Source organism: Mercenaria mercenaria, chromosome 9, assembly GCF_021730395.1.
Source record: "Mercenaria mercenaria strain notata chromosome 9, MADL_Memer_1, whole genome shotgun sequence".
Lineage (NCBI taxonomy): Eukaryota > Metazoa > Mollusca > Bivalvia > Venerida > Veneridae > Mercenaria > Mercenaria mercenaria.
Window position 1 is genome coordinate 80543612 of NC_069369.1, and position 19465 is coordinate 80563076.

The window sequence follows — 19465 nt, forward strand, 5'->3', positions numbered from 1 at the left end:
TATAGTACTTTCTTTGATTTCAACTTTTGTACAGAAGATCCTTCACAGTAAAGATTTATGACCAGTGGAGTTGGACTAGTATCAAATGACTATGTAGCTCCAAATAAAATGCTGAATGTCTGTCCTTCATCTACAATTTAAGGTTTAGTACATAGAAATATTTTGATAACATTTTTACCAACTATCTACCTGACCATTTCGTGACCCTCTATTTAAACTGTCCAAACAAGCTGTGAAACTCGGGGTGTCAGTGATCCAGGGCCATCATGGCCTTATTGTTATATTGCCGGACAGAAGGGTTCTGTACACAAAGGAAAAGGCAAACCTCAATATTTAATCTTCATAAGTATTTTATTGAGGGCACATTTTTTTCCCAAATTAAACATCACGTTTTATTATCTATTAACATTAAACATAATATAATTAAACGTAGCACATTAATATTTCCTTCAAACAACAATAAATAGCAGCAGCAGATTCGTAATACAAATGTATTGAATGCAGATAATGGCAACCTTTTTCTGTTGCTTACACGTTTACCAGTAGTCGTACTGAAATTTACAGTCACACTACAAGACTTTCAAGTAATCCTTTCCAATTTAACAAAACTGGATAGGTTCATAAACTAAACCAACAAACTAAACATTTCTTTTTAGCTCATCTGATTTTTTTGAAGAAAAAAAATGAGTTATTGTCATCACTTGATCAGCGTTGGCATCTGTGTTGCCTGGTTTAAGTTTTATGTTTAGGTCAGCTTTTCTCCTAAACTATCAAAGGTATTGCTTTGAAACTTGCAACACTTGTTCACCATCATAAGCTGACCCTGTACAGCAATCAACATAACTCCAGCCTGCTTTTTGCAAGAATTATGGCCCCTTTTGGACTTTGAAAATATTGGATTTATTGGTTAAGTTTTATATTTAGGTAAACTTTTCTCCTAAACTATCAAAGCTATTGCTTTGAAACTTGCAACATTTGTTCACTATCATAAGCTGACTTTGTACAGCAAAAAACATAACTCAATCCTGCTTTTTGCAAGAATTATGGCCTTTTTTGGACTTAGAAAATCATGAGTAGGACAATATTTCTATTATACAGATACAAAAAAATCAGAAGGCAAGGCAGTGCTCTTGTTTCAGTTTTGCATGTCTGTCATTTTCACATCATTAGCAAATATCAATTTTACAGAGTTCCTTTCTTCAGTTCTTGAATAGGTCATTATGTCCTATCTAGAGACTAATTTTTAACCATATATTTTCCATCAGCCAACCCAATTAGTTCCAAGAAAGAAGAGCAAAAGACTGAAGAATTCACAAGTCTCAAACTTGATCCCCTAGTGTGGCGTATGTTCTCTGTGACAAATTTTACATAAGAAAATGAGCTCTTGTTCATCCTCCAGCTCGTCCTCCATGAACACCAAAAGATTAAAATTTACATAGCCGAAATACTGTTGAAAATCACAATCAAATTAACAAAATTTGATTAACATGGAAAATACAATGACAAAATGTTTGAAAGACAGGTAGTTGATCCATTTATATGAGAAATAAATATTTCTGCTCTACACGAGGCTCTGCCAAGTTACCACAAAACAATTACCCCGAGTTGGATATTTCCATCTTCACCTTCAACTACTGATAGATTCTTTTTCTTGCATGCCATATTCTTCACTTAATAGAAGAAACAAAGTACTTTAAAGCACTATTTCATTATATAGTAGCCTATGAATTTATGAAATCATTCATAAATTACAGCACGGTGTAAGACCCGTTTTTCCAGCACTGGCAGAAACATGGGGAACATACTGTCTAGTGTGCAAGAAAAATTGTTACTTGCAACCATCCCATTACAAAATATTCATCTTAAAATTCAAGAAAGTGTACTGTGAAATCATTAATTTTGGGACTAATTTTCGTGGTTGCGCCAACCCACGAAATTAAATCCCGACAAATAAGAATATGTTCTATTTGTTCTACCTATGAAATAAAAAAATTCACGTCTCCATGAAATTCTTGTTTTTGCCAAAACCACAAAAAAAGATTTTACAGCAGTTCAAGTAAACCACCTCTTCTTTCATAAGTGTTTATAAGGTTTTTCTATTTGTAAGCAAAGCTCCATCAGCTCCCTGCAAGTCCATGTTTATTTGGTTATCTGTTATTTCTGCCTACTAGAAATGTTTCACTCTAACAAATACACGCATCAAAAAGAGTCTGCAATTAACTTGCTTGGTTGCATTCTTTGTTTCCAAAGAATCTTAAAAACTTTATTCCTCATATGACCAATCAAGCAGGGCTCAGACTCCCCGTAAATGATTTGAAGTCATGCCCCACAGATATAAAACATCTCCAACTCCAAAATACGGATTCCGTGTCATTCTCAAGCTTTATCTCCTGACTGGTACAGTAATTTTCTAGTTTTACAGATTGGTCCGCTGATCTGTTTTGATGGAATTTAAAAAGCAAGACTGTTAAGATATTGCTAGGACTCCTCATCCATGGCACATTTTCCATACTCCCAAATATTTTCCCGATTCTGCCTCTCCTGACGCTTCTTTGCTGAAATTTAAAAAAAAATATTCTGCCTTGCTGGTCTTTTCATAACAGCGCAAGTTTCATTGTAACAATGTACAAGTAAGGGAAACATTTTTTTATCTTTTATTTTTCAATTATAACTGATAATTTTCTGAACACTGAGCATGGATAAAGGTTACCCCAAATTGAGGGGTAATTACAATAAATATTTGAGTGCTTCTTTATTTATATGCACTAAGACCTCTTTTGCATTCACTCCTCGGAATGCACTCCATGACCATGACTGCTTCCTGTATTTCTAACTTGTCCAAAATAGTAATAACATGATGTACAAGAAAGTAGGAACGCAATAGTAAACCCAACATCAGATGATAGTCCCAACACTGATTCTCCTAAAACAATGCATTTTGTTACCATCTTTTATAAAACCAGCCAAGCATGGGAGTAGGTACTCAAACAGAACTCCAGAATAGTTCCAATGCTCCATATTGGGAGTACTGGGCTCAAGGTTATTAACATCAATTTGGAGGTCTGAATTGAGCCTTGGCATTGGCCAGTTTCTAAATTAAACTCGCAAACAACCAATCAGATGTCAGAGTTTTAAGACAGGTCTCAAAACTTCAGCTTTAGAATCTCTGACCCTCAAGTCAAATACAAAGTGAACAAAATATCTACAGACAAACCTTTGGCTTCTTTAAGTTGCTTTCTCTCCATTTCCCGTTTTTCCCTGGACACTCCTGTAGCTATACCTAAAGCTCCAGCTACTAGACGCCTGGCGGCCATAGCCGATGTCTCTGGTCGAGGCTTGTATGGTTGTAAGAATTCTGAAATTGTGTGAGCAAGTATATAGTATATCATATGAAAGACACTTCCATTAAACAGAGTAGTAAAAGCCTGATTTAATACAGCCTGTGCCTTTCAACACTTGTGGTGAACTTATAAAATTGGATAAATATACCTGAAACTACTACAAACACTTTACTCAAAAACACTATGCTACCCTTCAGGACCATATGAACTGACCCTAACCCTTACCATGCTGGACACGATTGATTCTGCCTTTGCAACCAGTGTAGATCATGATCAGGTTGCACATCCATGCAGTCTGACCATGATCTGTACTGTTCGCTATTCAGTCAGTATCTTTTTGGTAAGCACCCACCCCTTTTAACAGTTAATGGTACTGTCCAAATTGAAAGATGAACAAGTTCATTATAGAAATTTAGCAGTAAGGGTTAACTATGTCCATTTACCTTAAATTTGACTATCAAATGCCAAAGCAGAAAATATTTTTCAAAACCTGAATGAAGACCCCATTTTAGTATGTTAATTCAATTTAAAACGATAATGCAATTTTGCTTACTGTGTTGCAAATATTACTTAAAGTTCGTCAAATTTTATTATCTGGTAAACATTAACTAAATTTATGATTATCTCACTTACCTGTGCACCTCTTGGCTTTATTCTGTGACTGTTTCGAGGCCTGTGAGAGAGGACACACTTTCAACAATGGATGCACAAGCTGTAAAGCATCTTTAGCTGTAAAATAATACATTATAGTACAGACATTTATACCAGTCATAACACTGCATTTTACTTCTTTATGCAAGTTTACAATGGGTGGAATAGAAGAAAAAAAAAAGAGTATAGTAAGTATTTTGGTTTTCTTTACAAAAATGCTAGTTTCATCAATGAAAATTCGCAGAATCTACTTCTCCTTATAAAAGGATCAGCAATTTTCATACCAGTTCTGTAAAATCATTTAATTTGATTGCCATAAAATTATGAGGTTTTGGACAGAACAGTAATCTGACACAAATTCATGGAGATAAAATTGATCAGATTTTTATTTGTTTGTTGGGATATGATTTTATACCCATGAAGCTCTCAAATGAGTATGTTTGATTTCACATACCTATACAGTCATATATCATATTATATAAAATACCTGCTATTGCACTACTAAATATTCCAAGGGCATGTGTGTCATCTACCCACTTGAGATCAAATCCTCGTGACCTGAAAACATACATGGATATTTTTTTTCAAGAATAATCTATCTTATCTATAGTAACAGCATACGAGTTCTTCCACAATTACCATGTTTCACTAGAAACTCCTGATAACCTTTTTTTGCTCATCTCCTTGCCACTCTGAACATTGTAATACTGCATAATATCAAATCTTTGTATCAAATGTGTCAGGACTCCCCCCCCATAAAGTTACCTTAAAATTCCTAAATGATGATCAACTTCATGCTTTTTGGCTGTTTTACAACTGTTTTGTAACTGTGTTGTCAGGTAGGTCATCAAAAGTAATTGTTGAAGAGTTATTGAAAAGCCATCCAACATTTACAAATATTATTCCAAAAAGTGTTCTTACTATGTATCATTTTAGGTTTCTAATTTTCCCAATTTTGACAATTTAAAAAGTTTTTTTCCCAATTCACCCCTGGTGTTTTTTTCCAAAATGCTATATAAATATGAGACCTGTTTGTATTTTACAACCAAATATAGCTAAAAACTTTGATAGTATAATACATTATAAACAAAGTTGGGGCAAGTCAAATATCTGACAGTCTTAAGTTTTATCTCCAAAAGCAACCCTAAATCAAATGCTGAATTCTTTACATCACGAATTTAACTGTTATTTATTAAACGACGAGATGAAATTGATGCAAAAAATCACCCAATCTAGAATAGCAGTTATTTACCGAAGTGCCTATAACAAAAGACAACAGTAGCATATGTAACTGACTACGACCTTTACTTACATGAAGCTCTGGAATGCTATGATTAAATCTCTGGTGACAAATTCAACTGGAAAGTCATAAATCTCAATGATATGTTCATATTCTGAAAATTCAAAGAATTTTACTGTAACTTCCATCATAAAATGTCTGCAACATACAAACAGAACATGCAATATAAAGATTTGCACCCCCCCCTCCCCCCACCACCCCGCATCCCTTCTACTCTGATTCGTATGTTATATGTGGCACTGAAAATATTTGCTGGCTACACCCTCATCAAAATTATCATTCTTTAATTTTGTAATGTTTAAATTAATTCATACATGCCTTACCGGTTAGTTATATATTATTTTCATTTTAGTAAATCTATACATGTACATGTAAAATAGTAGATCAAATAAAGTACAAATGTAGCACTATTTCTTATAAAAGAAGGTTGCCATGAAATCTGACACTTTACTGGAGTTAGTGTGTATTATTAACGATAAAGAAGATTTTTAATATTTGAATAAAGTTATCACAAACCACAAAATAGGCCCACCTGTGTCAATAAACATACCATAAAACAAAAACAATTTAACAAAGCATTCTCGTTTTGCCACTACTGACAAATATGCATTTATTCAAACAAAAACAAAGTGCTGCAGAAAGAAAATTAACTTACGAGTAAAGTCAAAATTTGATTTGTCTTTGGGCTGATAATCGAGGTAGTTTATCTTCTTTGACTTCTGTATCTTCACTTTGCCCACTGTCTTTGTTAACTGTCAAAAACAGAAATTTATGCATGTAACTGCCAGGATAGCATACATAACAGGCCTGACAACACAAGCTGTGTACTAGGCCAGTTTAAAGTCTGAAACTTATACTTCATCTATAAACTGCACAATTATTTTTCACTCATTTCCTAAAATGTGGGAAGTGTCGGTAACCAAGGTTATACTGTACTTTCAACTAAGTCAGGGAAGTTAAAACATAATCAAGTTCCACTCTCACAAGGATTTGAGGCAAGAGACAGATGCTCTACCCTTTAGCAAAGACGTAGATACATACCTCCTCCATTGCTGTTGGGTCCAAACATTCACCATCATCATCAAACATTTTATCCCAAGAATCTTCATCTTCTTCCTCCTCCTTTGATTGGCTGCTGTCTATATTAACAGTTTCCGATTGGTCAGAAGTTTTGGCTTCCATTCCTTCTGATTTGTTGTTATAAATAGTAACATTTTCAGACTCAGCATCCTCCCTCACTGCCTCCTGTACTGACTTACTGCTGTGTGTATGTGCTGACTGTTCCACCTTGTTTTCAGATATATCTTTGTCTTCAAAATCACCAGATTCCTGTCCACCACTAGAGTGATAAAGCATTTTGAAAATTTTCAAAGCAATCCACAATTATCAAATGTCAACATTACAGACCAATTGGCCTTTATTGAATATGAGGACACAAGGAGAATGCCTTCTTAGGAACCAAAACAAAAACAGCTATTACCAAAGGATATATTTATCATAAAGATCTGTAAAGACAAATGTATGGCTTCTTACTCAGAGGAAATGTGTGAGTAATGTTCATGATTATTCTAACCTGAACTTCATATGCCAATTCATACTCCATATGCTAGTTCATATGCACTACTTTTCTTCCTGAATCTACCAGTCACGAAGTAAGATAATAAGGTTTTGTTGGTCAGATATTCACTGAAGGACTTAAGATATATATTTTTGCAACATCCGACACTATCCAAGAACAATTTCCAGTGTCTTTTTAAAGTCTGTGATGTTCTGGATCTATTTCATGAAAAAATACCTGCCTTTCTCTTTTAAGCAGTAGACCATGTAGAATTAAACAAAAATTCCAAGATCTGTCAGCTCCGAAAAATTTCATTTTCATAAGCTTTGTTCATCTGATCTGTTTGTTTGTTTGTTTTGGGTTTAACGCCGTTTTTCAACAGTATTTCAGTCATGTAACGGCGGGCAGTTAACCTAACCAGTGTTCCTGGATTCTGTACCAGTACAAACCTGTTCTCCGCAAGTAACTGCCAACTTCCCCACATGAATAAGAGGTGGAGGACTAATGATTTCAGTCATCTGATCTGATTTAGAACCAATATCATGGTACTACTGTAACAGCAGCTTGACCTAGAATGTTTTTTTTTTAATTTTGAGAGGATTTTGCCAGATCCAGATCACAGGAGGTGTGCAAGTGTGAAGTGTGATCTGGCTTGGTAAAATCAATGACAGCAGAATACATCCTGGGATGGAATTGGATCAGTTGATTTCTTACATAATGACACTATTATTATATACCTTAACATATTTTTGTTTTAACTGTAGCCAAATAGGACTATAAACACCTCTGAAACAAAGAATTATTTATTTACCAGGTCACTGGTACTAATGAAAGTAGTTCTGGGACAGGCAAAATGCAAAACTCGATTTCCATCAAGACTTTAAAAATTTAAATTAAATTCCATTGAGTGCCAGAAGGGGCTATCAGCATTCTTTGTACATACATGGATAGCCCCTTCTGGCGCTCAATGGACAAAGTGTGAACAGCAATCTGGTAGTTGACTTTATTTATCAAAAACAAGCTGTTTTTTATAGGAAATTTATATTATAATCATACACAGGTTTGTAATAAAATTTCTCACCAGGATTGTCTGGTATCCATTGCTTCTGTATCCATAGAATTTTCAATGATGTCAGTTTGATCTCTGAGAATTTCACTCTCTTCATTAGTTTGATCACAGTTGCTTTTTGCATTTGTTTCGTTAGAATCTGGCAAAACCCCAGGTGCTATTTCAGTAGTAGCTTTATCTTCACTTGATGTTTCAGAGGTATCATTAAAATTAGACTCCGCTTGAACATCCAATACATTGTCAGCAGTTAAAGACTTTGTAACATTTTCTGATGATTTCACTAATGAAGTACTATTCAATTCAGGATTATCTGCATTAGATGTTACTTCACTGTATTTTTCTGTCTGACTTGTAACTTTCTGTGCTTGGTCAGTCTCCTCTGGTAAGGTAGTACTATCATTTGAACACTTGGCAAAATCTTCTGACTCCAAATTAGTCAATTCATCACCATGTGAATAATTTCCATCCTGGTCATCTTTCATATTCTCAATTTCACAAGACAATTCCATTTCTCCTGCACCATCTAGACTAGACATTTTACTAACATTGTATCCTATAATATCTGAAGTACTTTCAGGAACTTCTATTTTGTCATTGAAGTCATCTGATAAAATTTGTGATTCTTGTACAGTTGTCTTATTATTGCAATTGACATTATTTTTACTAGCAGTTTGCTCCCCGCAGTGTTTATGTGATGCAGAATGATCTTCCTGAGATTCTGGCAGTTTGTCTAAAGCACTTTCTTTTGAGGAAACATTTGTGGTGCCGATGGTGTGATGTAATGTGAGATCAGCTGAAGCACTTCTTAAACTTGTTACATCTTCTAGATCAGTATCTGTCACCTTATCAAATTTCTGTTCTGTACTTAATTCTGGTAAATGTTGAGTGTTTTCAACAATAACTTCTTCATTATTAGCATCTAGCTTTTTACATTTACTAGTACCTATTGCAGCAGGTTCATATATTGAGGTATGTGTTGGTACATTTTTGCTGTTGTCAAGTACGTCATATTTTGAGCTTTCCATGTCAGTCTTACTTGAATTAGATCTTTGTACAACATCTTCATTATCACAGAATTTGTTTTCAGCACATCTTTCTTCATTCTTATAAACAGATTGCTCAGAAATTGAGACAGACTTTATGTCTGTCTGATATCTTTCATCAGGAACATTGTCAGTAACTTTGATCTTCTTATGTATGTTTTTAGCAGGACCTGTATTCATGCTGTTTGTATGTGGCACCTCTATAGTGGATGAATTTGTGACTTGTTGAAATGCAGAATCTCTCTCTCTATTCTGCTGTTCTCGTCTCCCTCTTGGAACATAATGCTCTACTTCTTTCTTTCTCTACCAAAAAGATGTAAATATAGATTAGTATTAAAAACAAAGTCACCTGAGGCCAGATAAGCTGTGACAATGATCAAAAGAGTGGTACTTAGTAACAAACATATACTTCTCTTTCAGGTATTTTAAAAAACACTATCAACTGATTAAATGATATTACATCTTTTGGTATTACAGCTGTTAACTGAACTACAGAAGAAAACATAGCAAACTAATTTTGACAGCCTCTTCCATCAATACAAGGAAAGTTTTAATATAAGACAACAAAACAAAAACAGTCACTTTATCTTCAAAACAGAGAGCCTTAGATATGACTATTCTTACATCTTTTTAAAACATATATTAGACTTTCGAATGTTTTTTTTTGTATAATGCATAGAGTCTTTCCACTAATCAAATGAAAAATATAAAACATGACAGTTATTTCAAAATTAATAATACCTGTCTTACTGGAGTCACTTTAGGTGTAACATCTGGTCTGTCTGGGGATGCTTGGTTTTCAGATGTATTCTGACCAGGCTGCTGGCGCCGTGCTCGTGGAACATACACCTGGACATCTGGACGACGATTCTTTGACCTGCTTGTAATAAATGATTCCATGATGTACTTTTCCAACGTAATATATAGACAATGTATAAAGAAATTCAAAGTTAATAATTGATTACACATACAACTTTTGTAAAAATGAAACAAAGTATGAAAATTTCTTAAATTTAAAAAACAGCTGACAAACAAAGAAGTCAAAGATAAACCTCACAAACTGCCTCAGCTATTTCAGAATACCCCAAATATATATCTCATTAATCACTAATGAATTTGTTTGTGGTATAGCACCATTTTTTAAAAGTAGTTCAGTTATGTAACGGCGGGCAGTTAACCTAACCAGAGTTCCTGGATTCTGTACCAGTATTACCCTGTTCCCTGCAAGTAATGGCCAACTACTCCACATGTATCAGAGGTGGAAGATGAATGATTTTATACACAATCATCATGAAGAACATACATTTGCGCAGGGATCAAATTCACGACCCCACGATCTGTAGATCTGCGCTCTCCTTACATAGTTATGCAGGTGGACACCTCAATGTACACATCATAAATATATCTTGATGTATATATCATAAATGTATCTCAATGTATCTATAGTCAATGTATCTTAAATTTCCCACCTTTCAGACTTCCTTACTCTGCTTGAAGAATCACATTCTCCACCAGCTGGTGAACTTGTTCTTTGTTCTTCATTCTTCACCTGCCTGATAACAGGGCTACTTCTATCACTGCTCTGTTGGCATGGTAACCTTGACCTCTGCTGTCTGGTTCCCTGCATAGCCTCTCTATCATCATAAGGTGAAGCCTGCCTGTTGGAACCTGGCTCAGAACTGTATCTGTCATGACTCCATCTGTCTACATCATCTCCAGAAGCTGCAAATAAATAAAAGAATGAATTCTACACCAAGACAAAATCTGTTATAACAAAGACAAGATTTCTCTGTAATCATAAAACCAGAAGATACAGTCTAGTAGTTTTGATGTTCATTGCTCAGCAAGGAGGTTGTACATCGAAACCCCACTGCAGGTATCAACCACACCTTTCAACACCAGTACTGGATTTTCCGACGATAACTTGAGAGTGAATGTCAGTTTTAAATCTATTAGACAGAACTTAGCTATAAACAACAACATATACTGTATGAATACTGCAAGACAAATCGTCTATGTTGAAAATGAAGCAGTCCTATAAAAACATTGTTTTATTAGAACACAAAGCATCTTTTCTTACCATATCTGTTTCCTGGACCTGGGCTGGGACTGTTGCGATCCTTGAACCTGGCTCTTCCCCGACCCCTCATCCCCTGGGGCCGGAGGTAATCTGGAGCAAAACTGGTGTCTTGGTCCCTGAAAAATACAAGGAAAATCAATACATCATATATCTAATAAAACTTTAGGGAGTCAATACTGAGGCTAACATGTTAATCACAGACAGCCAGGCAAACTATTCCAACCATTTATGTGTAAAAAATGATGATTAACACAACTCTTGTGTTAGTATGAAGCTACAATAAATACACTTTTTTTTTTGTTACGTAAAATTGTCTCTTAAAACACTTGCAACACTGTGTATTCAGATCATGACTATTTCACAGGCAGTGGTCACAACTTCTGATTAGTATCGTAAGATAGTTGACTCAATGGATGTTATGAACAGACGTGCTCATCTAGAAATTAAACTGTTAAGAAAAGACTTGAAATATTTATGCGGTAGATCCATATCAAATTCTTACCGGTTAGTTAATTCTAATTTATTTTAGGTTGATTGTGAAACAAGTTTTACAACTTATATTAATCACTCTCCACACCTCATTCCTGATGGAACGCATCGCCACCAGGGTATGAGAGAAGAGGCCAGGTCTCCTTTTAATGCTGAGCAAGGGAGCTACTGGTACCATTTTTCATGTCTCTGGTATGACCCAGCCAGGGATCGAACCCACAACCTCGCGCACTCAAAGCGGACGCTCTACCACTAGGCTATCAAGGCGTTTATCTTACCCGTTAATCAGAGATCGAGCCCAGCAGACGACAGTCTGCCTCTGTTCACCCTCTCCTACAGAGAAACTATGAAGATCAGGAAAATCTTCTACTGTTTTGTGGATCAACAATCTTAAATAACTGTTTACTGGTGGAAATAACAACACACTGAAATATTATCCCAATCACAGATCAGCATGTGAGCAAAATATGAGCTAAAAATGTTCACCACTAATGAATTATAATTCTTATAGCTATTCACTCTCAGTTTTGGTGAAAAGTTTGAAAATCTTAATTTACACACTGTTTAATACTAAATGCATACTGTTAAACTTTTACAAAATGAAAGATAAAGAGTTATGTGTAGTTGTTAGAAGTGCTGTATTATAAAGCCTAAAAAATTACTTTAAATTTCTTTCAGTTTACCACTGATGTCAATCTAATGTCAGAAAGTTCAAAATTGGTTTGTTCTTTTCAGAAATATAAATGTACGTTTTTTTGATAGATATAATAACTGAAACATAAAGACATGATAGTGTTTACAAAAATACAAGAAATACATATGACAAAAATTATTTTTTAACTTTGTCATGTAACTGTATGTAAAAACTCATTTCACATCAAAGGCCACATTATATATAATACATGAATTTTCAAATTTTGAGGCAACTTCGACTTAACCAAACCAATGAGATCGAGTGGCTTTAACCATGTAAAGACAATGTCATCAGTCCAGTTACTTGCTAGAACTTCTAAAATTACAACTCATTGTGGTAAATCCTCTATTAGCCTTTTGATCAATAGTAAATTACTACCAGCAATCAATATGGATATAAATTTTGTGAAACTGAAATTACTACCTTTTAATGACAATATTTTGTGTTAGTTAAATAGTTATAAAGAAAGGCTTGCCAAAAAAAATGTTTGTTTAAATTTGATAAACAGTCATAGGTATGAAACATAAATGTTAACAAAAATGAAGCAACTGTTGATTACTTTTGCTTGGAAGATGTAAAGATTTTTCTGAAACTTTACTGTAGTAAGGTAAATCTTACACTTCATCCAAGAACTGTGCCTGAAATTCCTCCAAGTCAGCCGTAACAAGATCAACAAACTGGGACTCTTCACTCGATAGATATCTGTTGTCTATACAGAAAGCCAGCTTGAAACCTGAAATACCAGATTTGTACAGATATGTAATTGTAATTAATTGTGATTAAATTACATTTCTTGAGTAACTGAATGTAAGTCGTAATTGTGTGTATGGGTTTTTTTTTTAAATAACATGTAATTTAATTACAATGAAATTTTGGGGTGTAACTGACAATTACATTTCAATTACTTTTCAATTACATGGCAGTAAAAATACATGTAACTTCAATAAACATTACTGTATGATACCATGGAATCAATAATTAGTTTTACAGTCAATACAGGTTTCTAGGAGACAACATAATAATGTTGTCTTCAAATTATGCAATATTAACTTTAAATGCTTGCAGATAGAAGAGTGGTCAATAGTAAGTAATGAAATCTTACTAGAGTGCCCTTGCCTACAGGTAAGGGTTATGATTCTTTTGTGTCAAATTATTTTCAAATCCCTTGACAAATGGCAGTTATGGACCAGACACGAAACAGACCCTGTTAACGTTTGACTTCTAAGTGTGACCTTGACCTTGGAGCTAGGGGTCTGGGTCTTGCGCATGACACATCGTCTCATTATGGTAAACACTTATGCCAAGTTATTTCAAAATCCCTTCATGGATGGCAGAGTTATGGACCGGACACGAAACAGACCATGTTAACCTTTAACCTCAAAGTGTGGCCTTAACCTTCAAACTAGGGGTCTGGGTCTTGCGCATGACATGTCTTCTCATTATGGTAAACACTTATACCAAGTTATTTCAAAATCCCTTTATGGATGACAGAGTTACAGCCCAGACGACGCACGCATACATGGACGGACAGTGCGATTTCAGTATGCCCACCTCCGGGGGCATAAAAACTAGCTATTATAGCATCATGTTCATTGTTAAGATATTAAATCAATAGACTTTAATTAGATATTAAAATAACATGCAACAAATACCATTATTCTATTAGTAAAATTAATTGAAAAATTCATCAACTGAAAATAAAACAAAATAATGCACAGAAAACATATTCTGTATACATTAACAGTACTTAGTTAGTTATCATACCGTAATGCCGTGATATCTATTACTTTTCTAAATATTATGTTTCTTATTTAAAAAATCGAACATAAGTGATTCAACATAATGCAGGTACTGAGGTAGGTACATGTACATGTTAAAATTGTCAAATAATCAGTACCTTATGGAGATCTGCTAAGAAAAGATTTAACAAAATGTAACATATGTATCTGCAGTATTTTTAATCATATCAATTTGTTCAGATAGATAGTCTAGTCATTTAAATGTTTGATTTTTACATGTGCTTTAAACATTTTTAGTATAGTCTAGTCATAGCCTAGTCATTTTAATGTTTCACGGCAGCTCAGAATAATTCTCATTCATTGATTCTTCCTATGTCATACAACACTACATCTCAAGGACCACAACGGAAATAAGAGTTTATTAAAACTCTTTTTTGTGTTATCCTTGACATATAATGTGGATTGACATGGCTATATTAATTCATACATTGTTTATTGTTTGTTGTATGTATTGATGTCATACTTGCCATGTAATTGGACATTTTATGTTGAAATAAATCTATCTATCTATCTATCTATCTATCTATCTATCTATCTATCTATCTATCTATCAATAACAAAAATAATCAACATGACCTCCAGGCATGATCAGCGTGCAAATAGCGAAAATAATCGGCATGACCGTTGTGCGAATAATGAAAATAATAGGCACAATGGTCGTGCCAATAAGGAAAACTATCGGCATGCAGGTTTTTTTTCCCTTCTATAACAGGGGCCGTTAACACGCACCTTCCCCACAGCAAATTTCTTTTAAATCATGCAGTTTTCCCCCAAAATTGACATTACATCAGGTTTTTTTATTCCCCTTTGCCCAAATACTGAGCTTTATTTCCCCCCAGATCACAGGCTTGGGCCCCTTCTCCTCTTGGTAAAAAAAATAATAATGGCATGACCGTCGTGCTCAGGGGCAAAAAAAATTTCAAAATGACTTTTTGGCATTTTTATTCTCAGAAAACATTTATATCAATGTAATGAATTTAAGTGTATATATATGGCTCATAGACCTATATTGTATCCTAGGTACGTTACTTCCACCTCAGGCACCTGTGCCCCAGGTAGCATAGGTGCTAGACACATAATCAAATATTTTACTATATAGGCCAATATATGTAGCCTGTTTGCACCTATTTTCGCGGTACTAAGGGAATAAATGAATAAAGGAAAGAAAAAGCAATATTATTTTGCTATTATTTCCTATTAACTTCGTAAACCTTTTCTTTTCCACTATTATTTCAAGCAGAAAATCATTTTTCTAGTCCTTGTTTACTTTTAAACCCATCAGGTTTCCAGTGCATGTGACCTTCACTTTCGCCAGGGAGTTAATTCTAATTTCGTGGTACGGCATCCGACTTGATACAGGGCTTCCTGTGATAGTGTAAAATGTATAGGACCCCTAAATTTTCAAAATGAATTTCGTGAGTAAGACATTAACAATTACTGCAATGTAAAATTAGCACATTGGAAGGGTAATTCTGTCAAATAGTTGGACAACACACAATTCATTACCAACTTTACTTCAAGTCAAATGATCGACCAGGGCATTTGAAAATAATTGACCTACGTTTACAAAAATAGGGTGTGAAACGTAATCAGCTTCCAAAGTAGGTCAAATTATGTTTACTGTAGAGAGTGCTGCACATTGTTGTTCTTGCAAAAATCAAATACCGCTAGACCAGATGCGAAAATAGCAGCAAATGGTATATTAATATATATATAAAGACTTATATAGTAAAACCAAATATTTAAATATGTGTCTAGCTAGTCGAACTAATCCGACGTATACAGTTTGTTTTATATTGTGACGGTCAAACTGTAACGGCGGTGGCTGCAAACGTCAGAAATTAAAAAGTAGCCACTCAGCGACTATAAGCTTGTCTAGAGTCTAGCACCTGTGCCAGGGAGTGTTAAATTTCTAAACTTTAGCCTAATTCAAAACTGATGTCAGATCATGATTTTAAATACATAACCGAACAAGAAGATTTTATAAGTAGAAAATGGTAAAACATCAACAGCTCAGTTAATTTACCAGAAAAGGTCAATCTTTTGACAATTTTGACAGTTTTCCGGATATTTTCAAGCTCTACTTGTGAAAAACGTAATTAACTGCTATTCTGTCTCAGTAGACGCTTGAAAATATTAATGAATTCAATGTCATAAAAAAAACAAGCATTTAGATGACAGGATTGGAAACCGCAAATTTCAATGACGTCACTGAAAAATGCGTAGTTAATTAAAATGCAGACAGGTGGGAAAAATGAACCAGGTAAGTAACAAATACTGATGCAGACATTTATAGCAGAATTTGTGGTCCGAAAGTCTTTAGTGTTTTTATTGAAATTGAATCATTTTATTTTAAAGTTCACTTAAAAACTAATGTCAATTTATTTTTGCCATGTTATTTGCAACTGACGAATTCCAGACGTTTCACCCCCAAGACTTTTCCTCCCCAAGACATTTCACCCCCAAGACTTTTCCTCCCAAGACTTTTCACCCCCAATTTTACAAACCCTAGACTTTTCACCCCCAATTTTTAAAATACAGAAAATATTGTAAAATACTTTGTTATTGGATATTTTTTTTATTTTGTATAGGTTATTAGGGCATTTACGAAGATAGTTCACTACTTTACGGACCATACAAAATGTACACTGAATTAAGGGGATTGTACATGTAGTCAGCTTAGTCAAGTGATCTTAATTTCAACTATTTGTGACTTCTAAATTATTAATTTTTTCAGTGTTATTCAAATTTATTTAAGTTTTAATTATATAATATCAATAAATATGTGGGTAGAAATAGATTACAATAGTAGATGCAAATATTAACTAGGAAATAGAATTAGAAGGGTATATGTTTACTCTATGGTATTAAAAAATTAGATATTAGCCCAATTTTGATATTAAACAGGTAATATGAGTATTTATAAGTGAAATATGATGTGGAATTTATTTTTATGATATTTTTATATATTTAACAAGATATGATAGACTTGTGTAACTCACTATTGAGTGACAGCATTCAATACGTTTAATGTTCAAGTTTAATATATGTAACACATTTTGTTTTGTGATAATATTTCTGTATGTTGATCAGAAGGAAAAAGAAAAAAAATTAACTAATATTACTATTTCAGTCATTAATTTCATTGTAGGTCAATATTTTAAACTCTTAAGAGGTGTGGTAATTTAATCAACACCTTTTGATTGACATAAATAGTCAATATTTCAAACACTTCACAGGTGCTGTGATTTAATCGACACCTTTGGGTAGTCAAGAATGTAAGTGTTAAATTAAAATGTATTAACTTACTAACTTCAACTTTATCATATTTTAATTAATCCAAACCTTGACTGATCTTATGGAAATCAATAACAAACAAAATTATACTTTATATCACTGTTTACTTCAAAGACTTTTCTTTATTTATTTACAGATACACACTAACGTCTTATTTATTTGCAGGTACACACTTATGACTTAAAATTCACCACATGTAACCACTTTTTTATTTATTTACTTTCAGTTATTAAAATTACCTCTAAGCAAGTAATATATTCTTATAAATACAATATAATCATATGAACTGATACACACTTCTGACTTAAGAATCACCACATGTAACCACTAAATAACACCGCACTTCCGGCTTAAGGATCACCACATGAAATCATTAAATAACACAGTTCACAACCTGGTGACAATGTTCTCTTCTTCAAGAATGGCATTGCTGGCACCTTCACATTGCGGACCATAGATTTTGGCACACTCCTTTAAAAGTTCACTCGTGCTTATCATATTGTCAGCATAACTTGCCCATAGCTTTTGTATTTTCTTCTCAACATCATGGTATACAGGCCTGATTCTTCTGCTAGTGGTTCCGTCTCTCACTAGATTCAGTTCATACGATACCAACTCTGCCTCATTCCGTAGGGCTGGTATTAGGCGGTAGAAGTTCAGGCTTTGGCTCCCTGCCTGGCGGTTGAGCCGATGGTGCCAACCTGTAGTAAAAACAGTAAATATTAAGTAACAATTCATAATTTTTTAAAGGTATTGATCCACATAATTTATAGTTTAGATGGGTAATCATTGAAAATTTATTGACCAAATACCTAGCAGGGGAGACTGCAAGGATATGCATGCTGATCTTGATCTGCACTTTTCACAAAGGCAGGTAATTTGCTGCAAGCATATTAAGAATTAAAATAATGCTCTTCTGTTGAAGTAAATATCTAAATATAAATTATTTCAAGGTGAGCAGAATACATCTTTAATGAGTCACTTTCCAAACTCAAGTTCTTGTCAATCAAAAGGTGTTGATTAAATCACAACACCTTTGAAGATTTAGAAATATTGACTATTTATGTCAATAAAAAGGTGTTGATTAAATTACAACACCTATTGAGAGTTCAAAATAATGAAACTTTTCTTGTATCTAACATTACTTAAATTCAGATCAGTTTCATTAAGAAAAAATAACTAACATTTACAATTTTATTTTAACCAACGAAATAAATGTATCATGTAAATTTTGTAGTGTAAAAAGTTTAGTAAAATTCAGCAGTGTTAGAATAAATTTTATTACGATTACTTTTCTTCATCATACATGCACGCATGCAGCCAATTTTTTTCACCTAATCAGTCAAAATCATAGAGGGAAAATGCTTCACTTAGGATTGGCCTTGTTGATACATCAAATGGACCTAATTATTGAATAATTATAATGATAATGTACTTACCAGTTTTGCATGTTCGATGTTGCCACCTGTCACAAGAGTCACAGGCAACAGCATGTTGCCTTGGACGAACCTTCTTATTGCACTCTATGCACGGAAACTGCATTTCAGTAGTCCAACAAATTTACATAAGATATTATTTTAACTCCAACAGAAATAACTTTATCTGACACAGACACAAACTAATATCCAACAATCACTAAATTAAATACAAAATCACTAGTTCATAGCATATGTATATATCATACGAAAAAACAAATGTAATAATTTTTTGACATTTCCAGGTATATATACGGCAAATTTGTTCAAATGATCAAGGTTTTTGTTTGTTGTATCTACATAATTTGAACATTAGAAAACAATTTAAGAGTTAAGGATAATAAACTAATCATAATATTCTGACTGACCCTTTAAAGAACATCAAAGAACAAAAATTACATAATTATTTAATTAATCGGTTGTCTTTTCAAAAAAATTTCAAATAAATTTTAAGCTGGTAATTTATACCAAACTTTCAAACCTTGAAAAACAAAACTAATGTTTATAGCATCAAAAAATATTTTACTTTGTAGTTATTATTATCAAAAGTACTTTTATTATTTCAATCACTGAACATCAGACAAAGGGATTAAACTATTTTTAACTTTTTCAATTATTATCAAAAGTACCTTTAATCATCAAAATCACATTTTCAATTATTGAACAAAC

The 19465-nt window shown here is 33.6% G+C and overlaps 2 protein-coding genes across 3 annotated transcripts in view; one reads left to right on the forward strand and one right to left on the reverse strand.

Annotated features, from left to right (window-relative positions):
- Positions 1–332: 332 nt before the first annotated feature.
- LOC123547581 (dentin sialophosphoprotein-like) lies at positions 333–16147 on the reverse strand. Of its 2 annotated transcripts, XM_053551847.1 has the most exons (14): positions 16051–16147; positions 12844–12958; positions 11810–11956; positions 11043–11158; positions 10432–10684; positions 9704–9839; positions 7932–9265; positions 6334–6631; positions 5948–6044; positions 5305–5386; positions 4480–4550; positions 3975–4070; positions 3215–3355; positions 333–2555 (listed from the first exon to the last, which is right to left on the reverse strand). In XM_053551847.1, the coding sequence occupies exons 4-14, from the start codon at positions 11110–11112 to the stop codon at positions 2479–2481; spliced, it is 2655 nt and encodes an 884-aa protein (XP_053407822.1). In that variant the 5' UTR covers positions 11113–11158; positions 11810–11956; positions 12844–12958; positions 16051–16147; the 3' UTR covers positions 333–2478. The 2 variants fall into 2 exon arrangements, with proteins under 2 accessions (XP_053407822.1, XP_045190721.2); XM_045334786.2 differs by lacking the exons at positions 11043–11158; positions 11810–11956; positions 12844–12958; positions 16051–16147 and having other exon boundaries at positions 10449–10651.
- Positions 16148–16210: 63 nt separating this feature from the next.
- LOC123547580 (uncharacterized) overlaps positions 16211–19465 on the forward strand; it is a 28641-nt gene continuing 25386 nt past the window's right edge. Inside the window, exon 1 of the mRNA XM_053551848.1 lies at positions 16211–16287. Coding sequence (XP_053407823.1) covers positions 16260–16287 — 28 coding nt within the window. The 5' untranslated portion in view covers positions 16211–16259. The remainder of the gene's footprint in view (positions 16288–19465) is intronic.

Bases quoted from the DNA above. Each gene is read 5' to 3' on its own strand.
- LOC123547581 (XM_053551847.1), bottom strand. From the start codon at position 11,112: ATGAGGGGTCGGGGAAGAGCCAGGTTCAAGGATCGCAACAGTCCCAGC. The intron at 9,266-9,703 runs GTATTATTAATT...TCTTTTTGGTAG, and splicing joins AAGTGACTCCAGTAAGACAG to AGAAAGAAAGAAGTAGAGCA. The intron at 5,387-5,947 runs GTAAGTTAATTT...TTGAATTTTCAG, and splicing joins ATCAAATTTTGACTTTACTC to AATATGAACATATCATTGAG.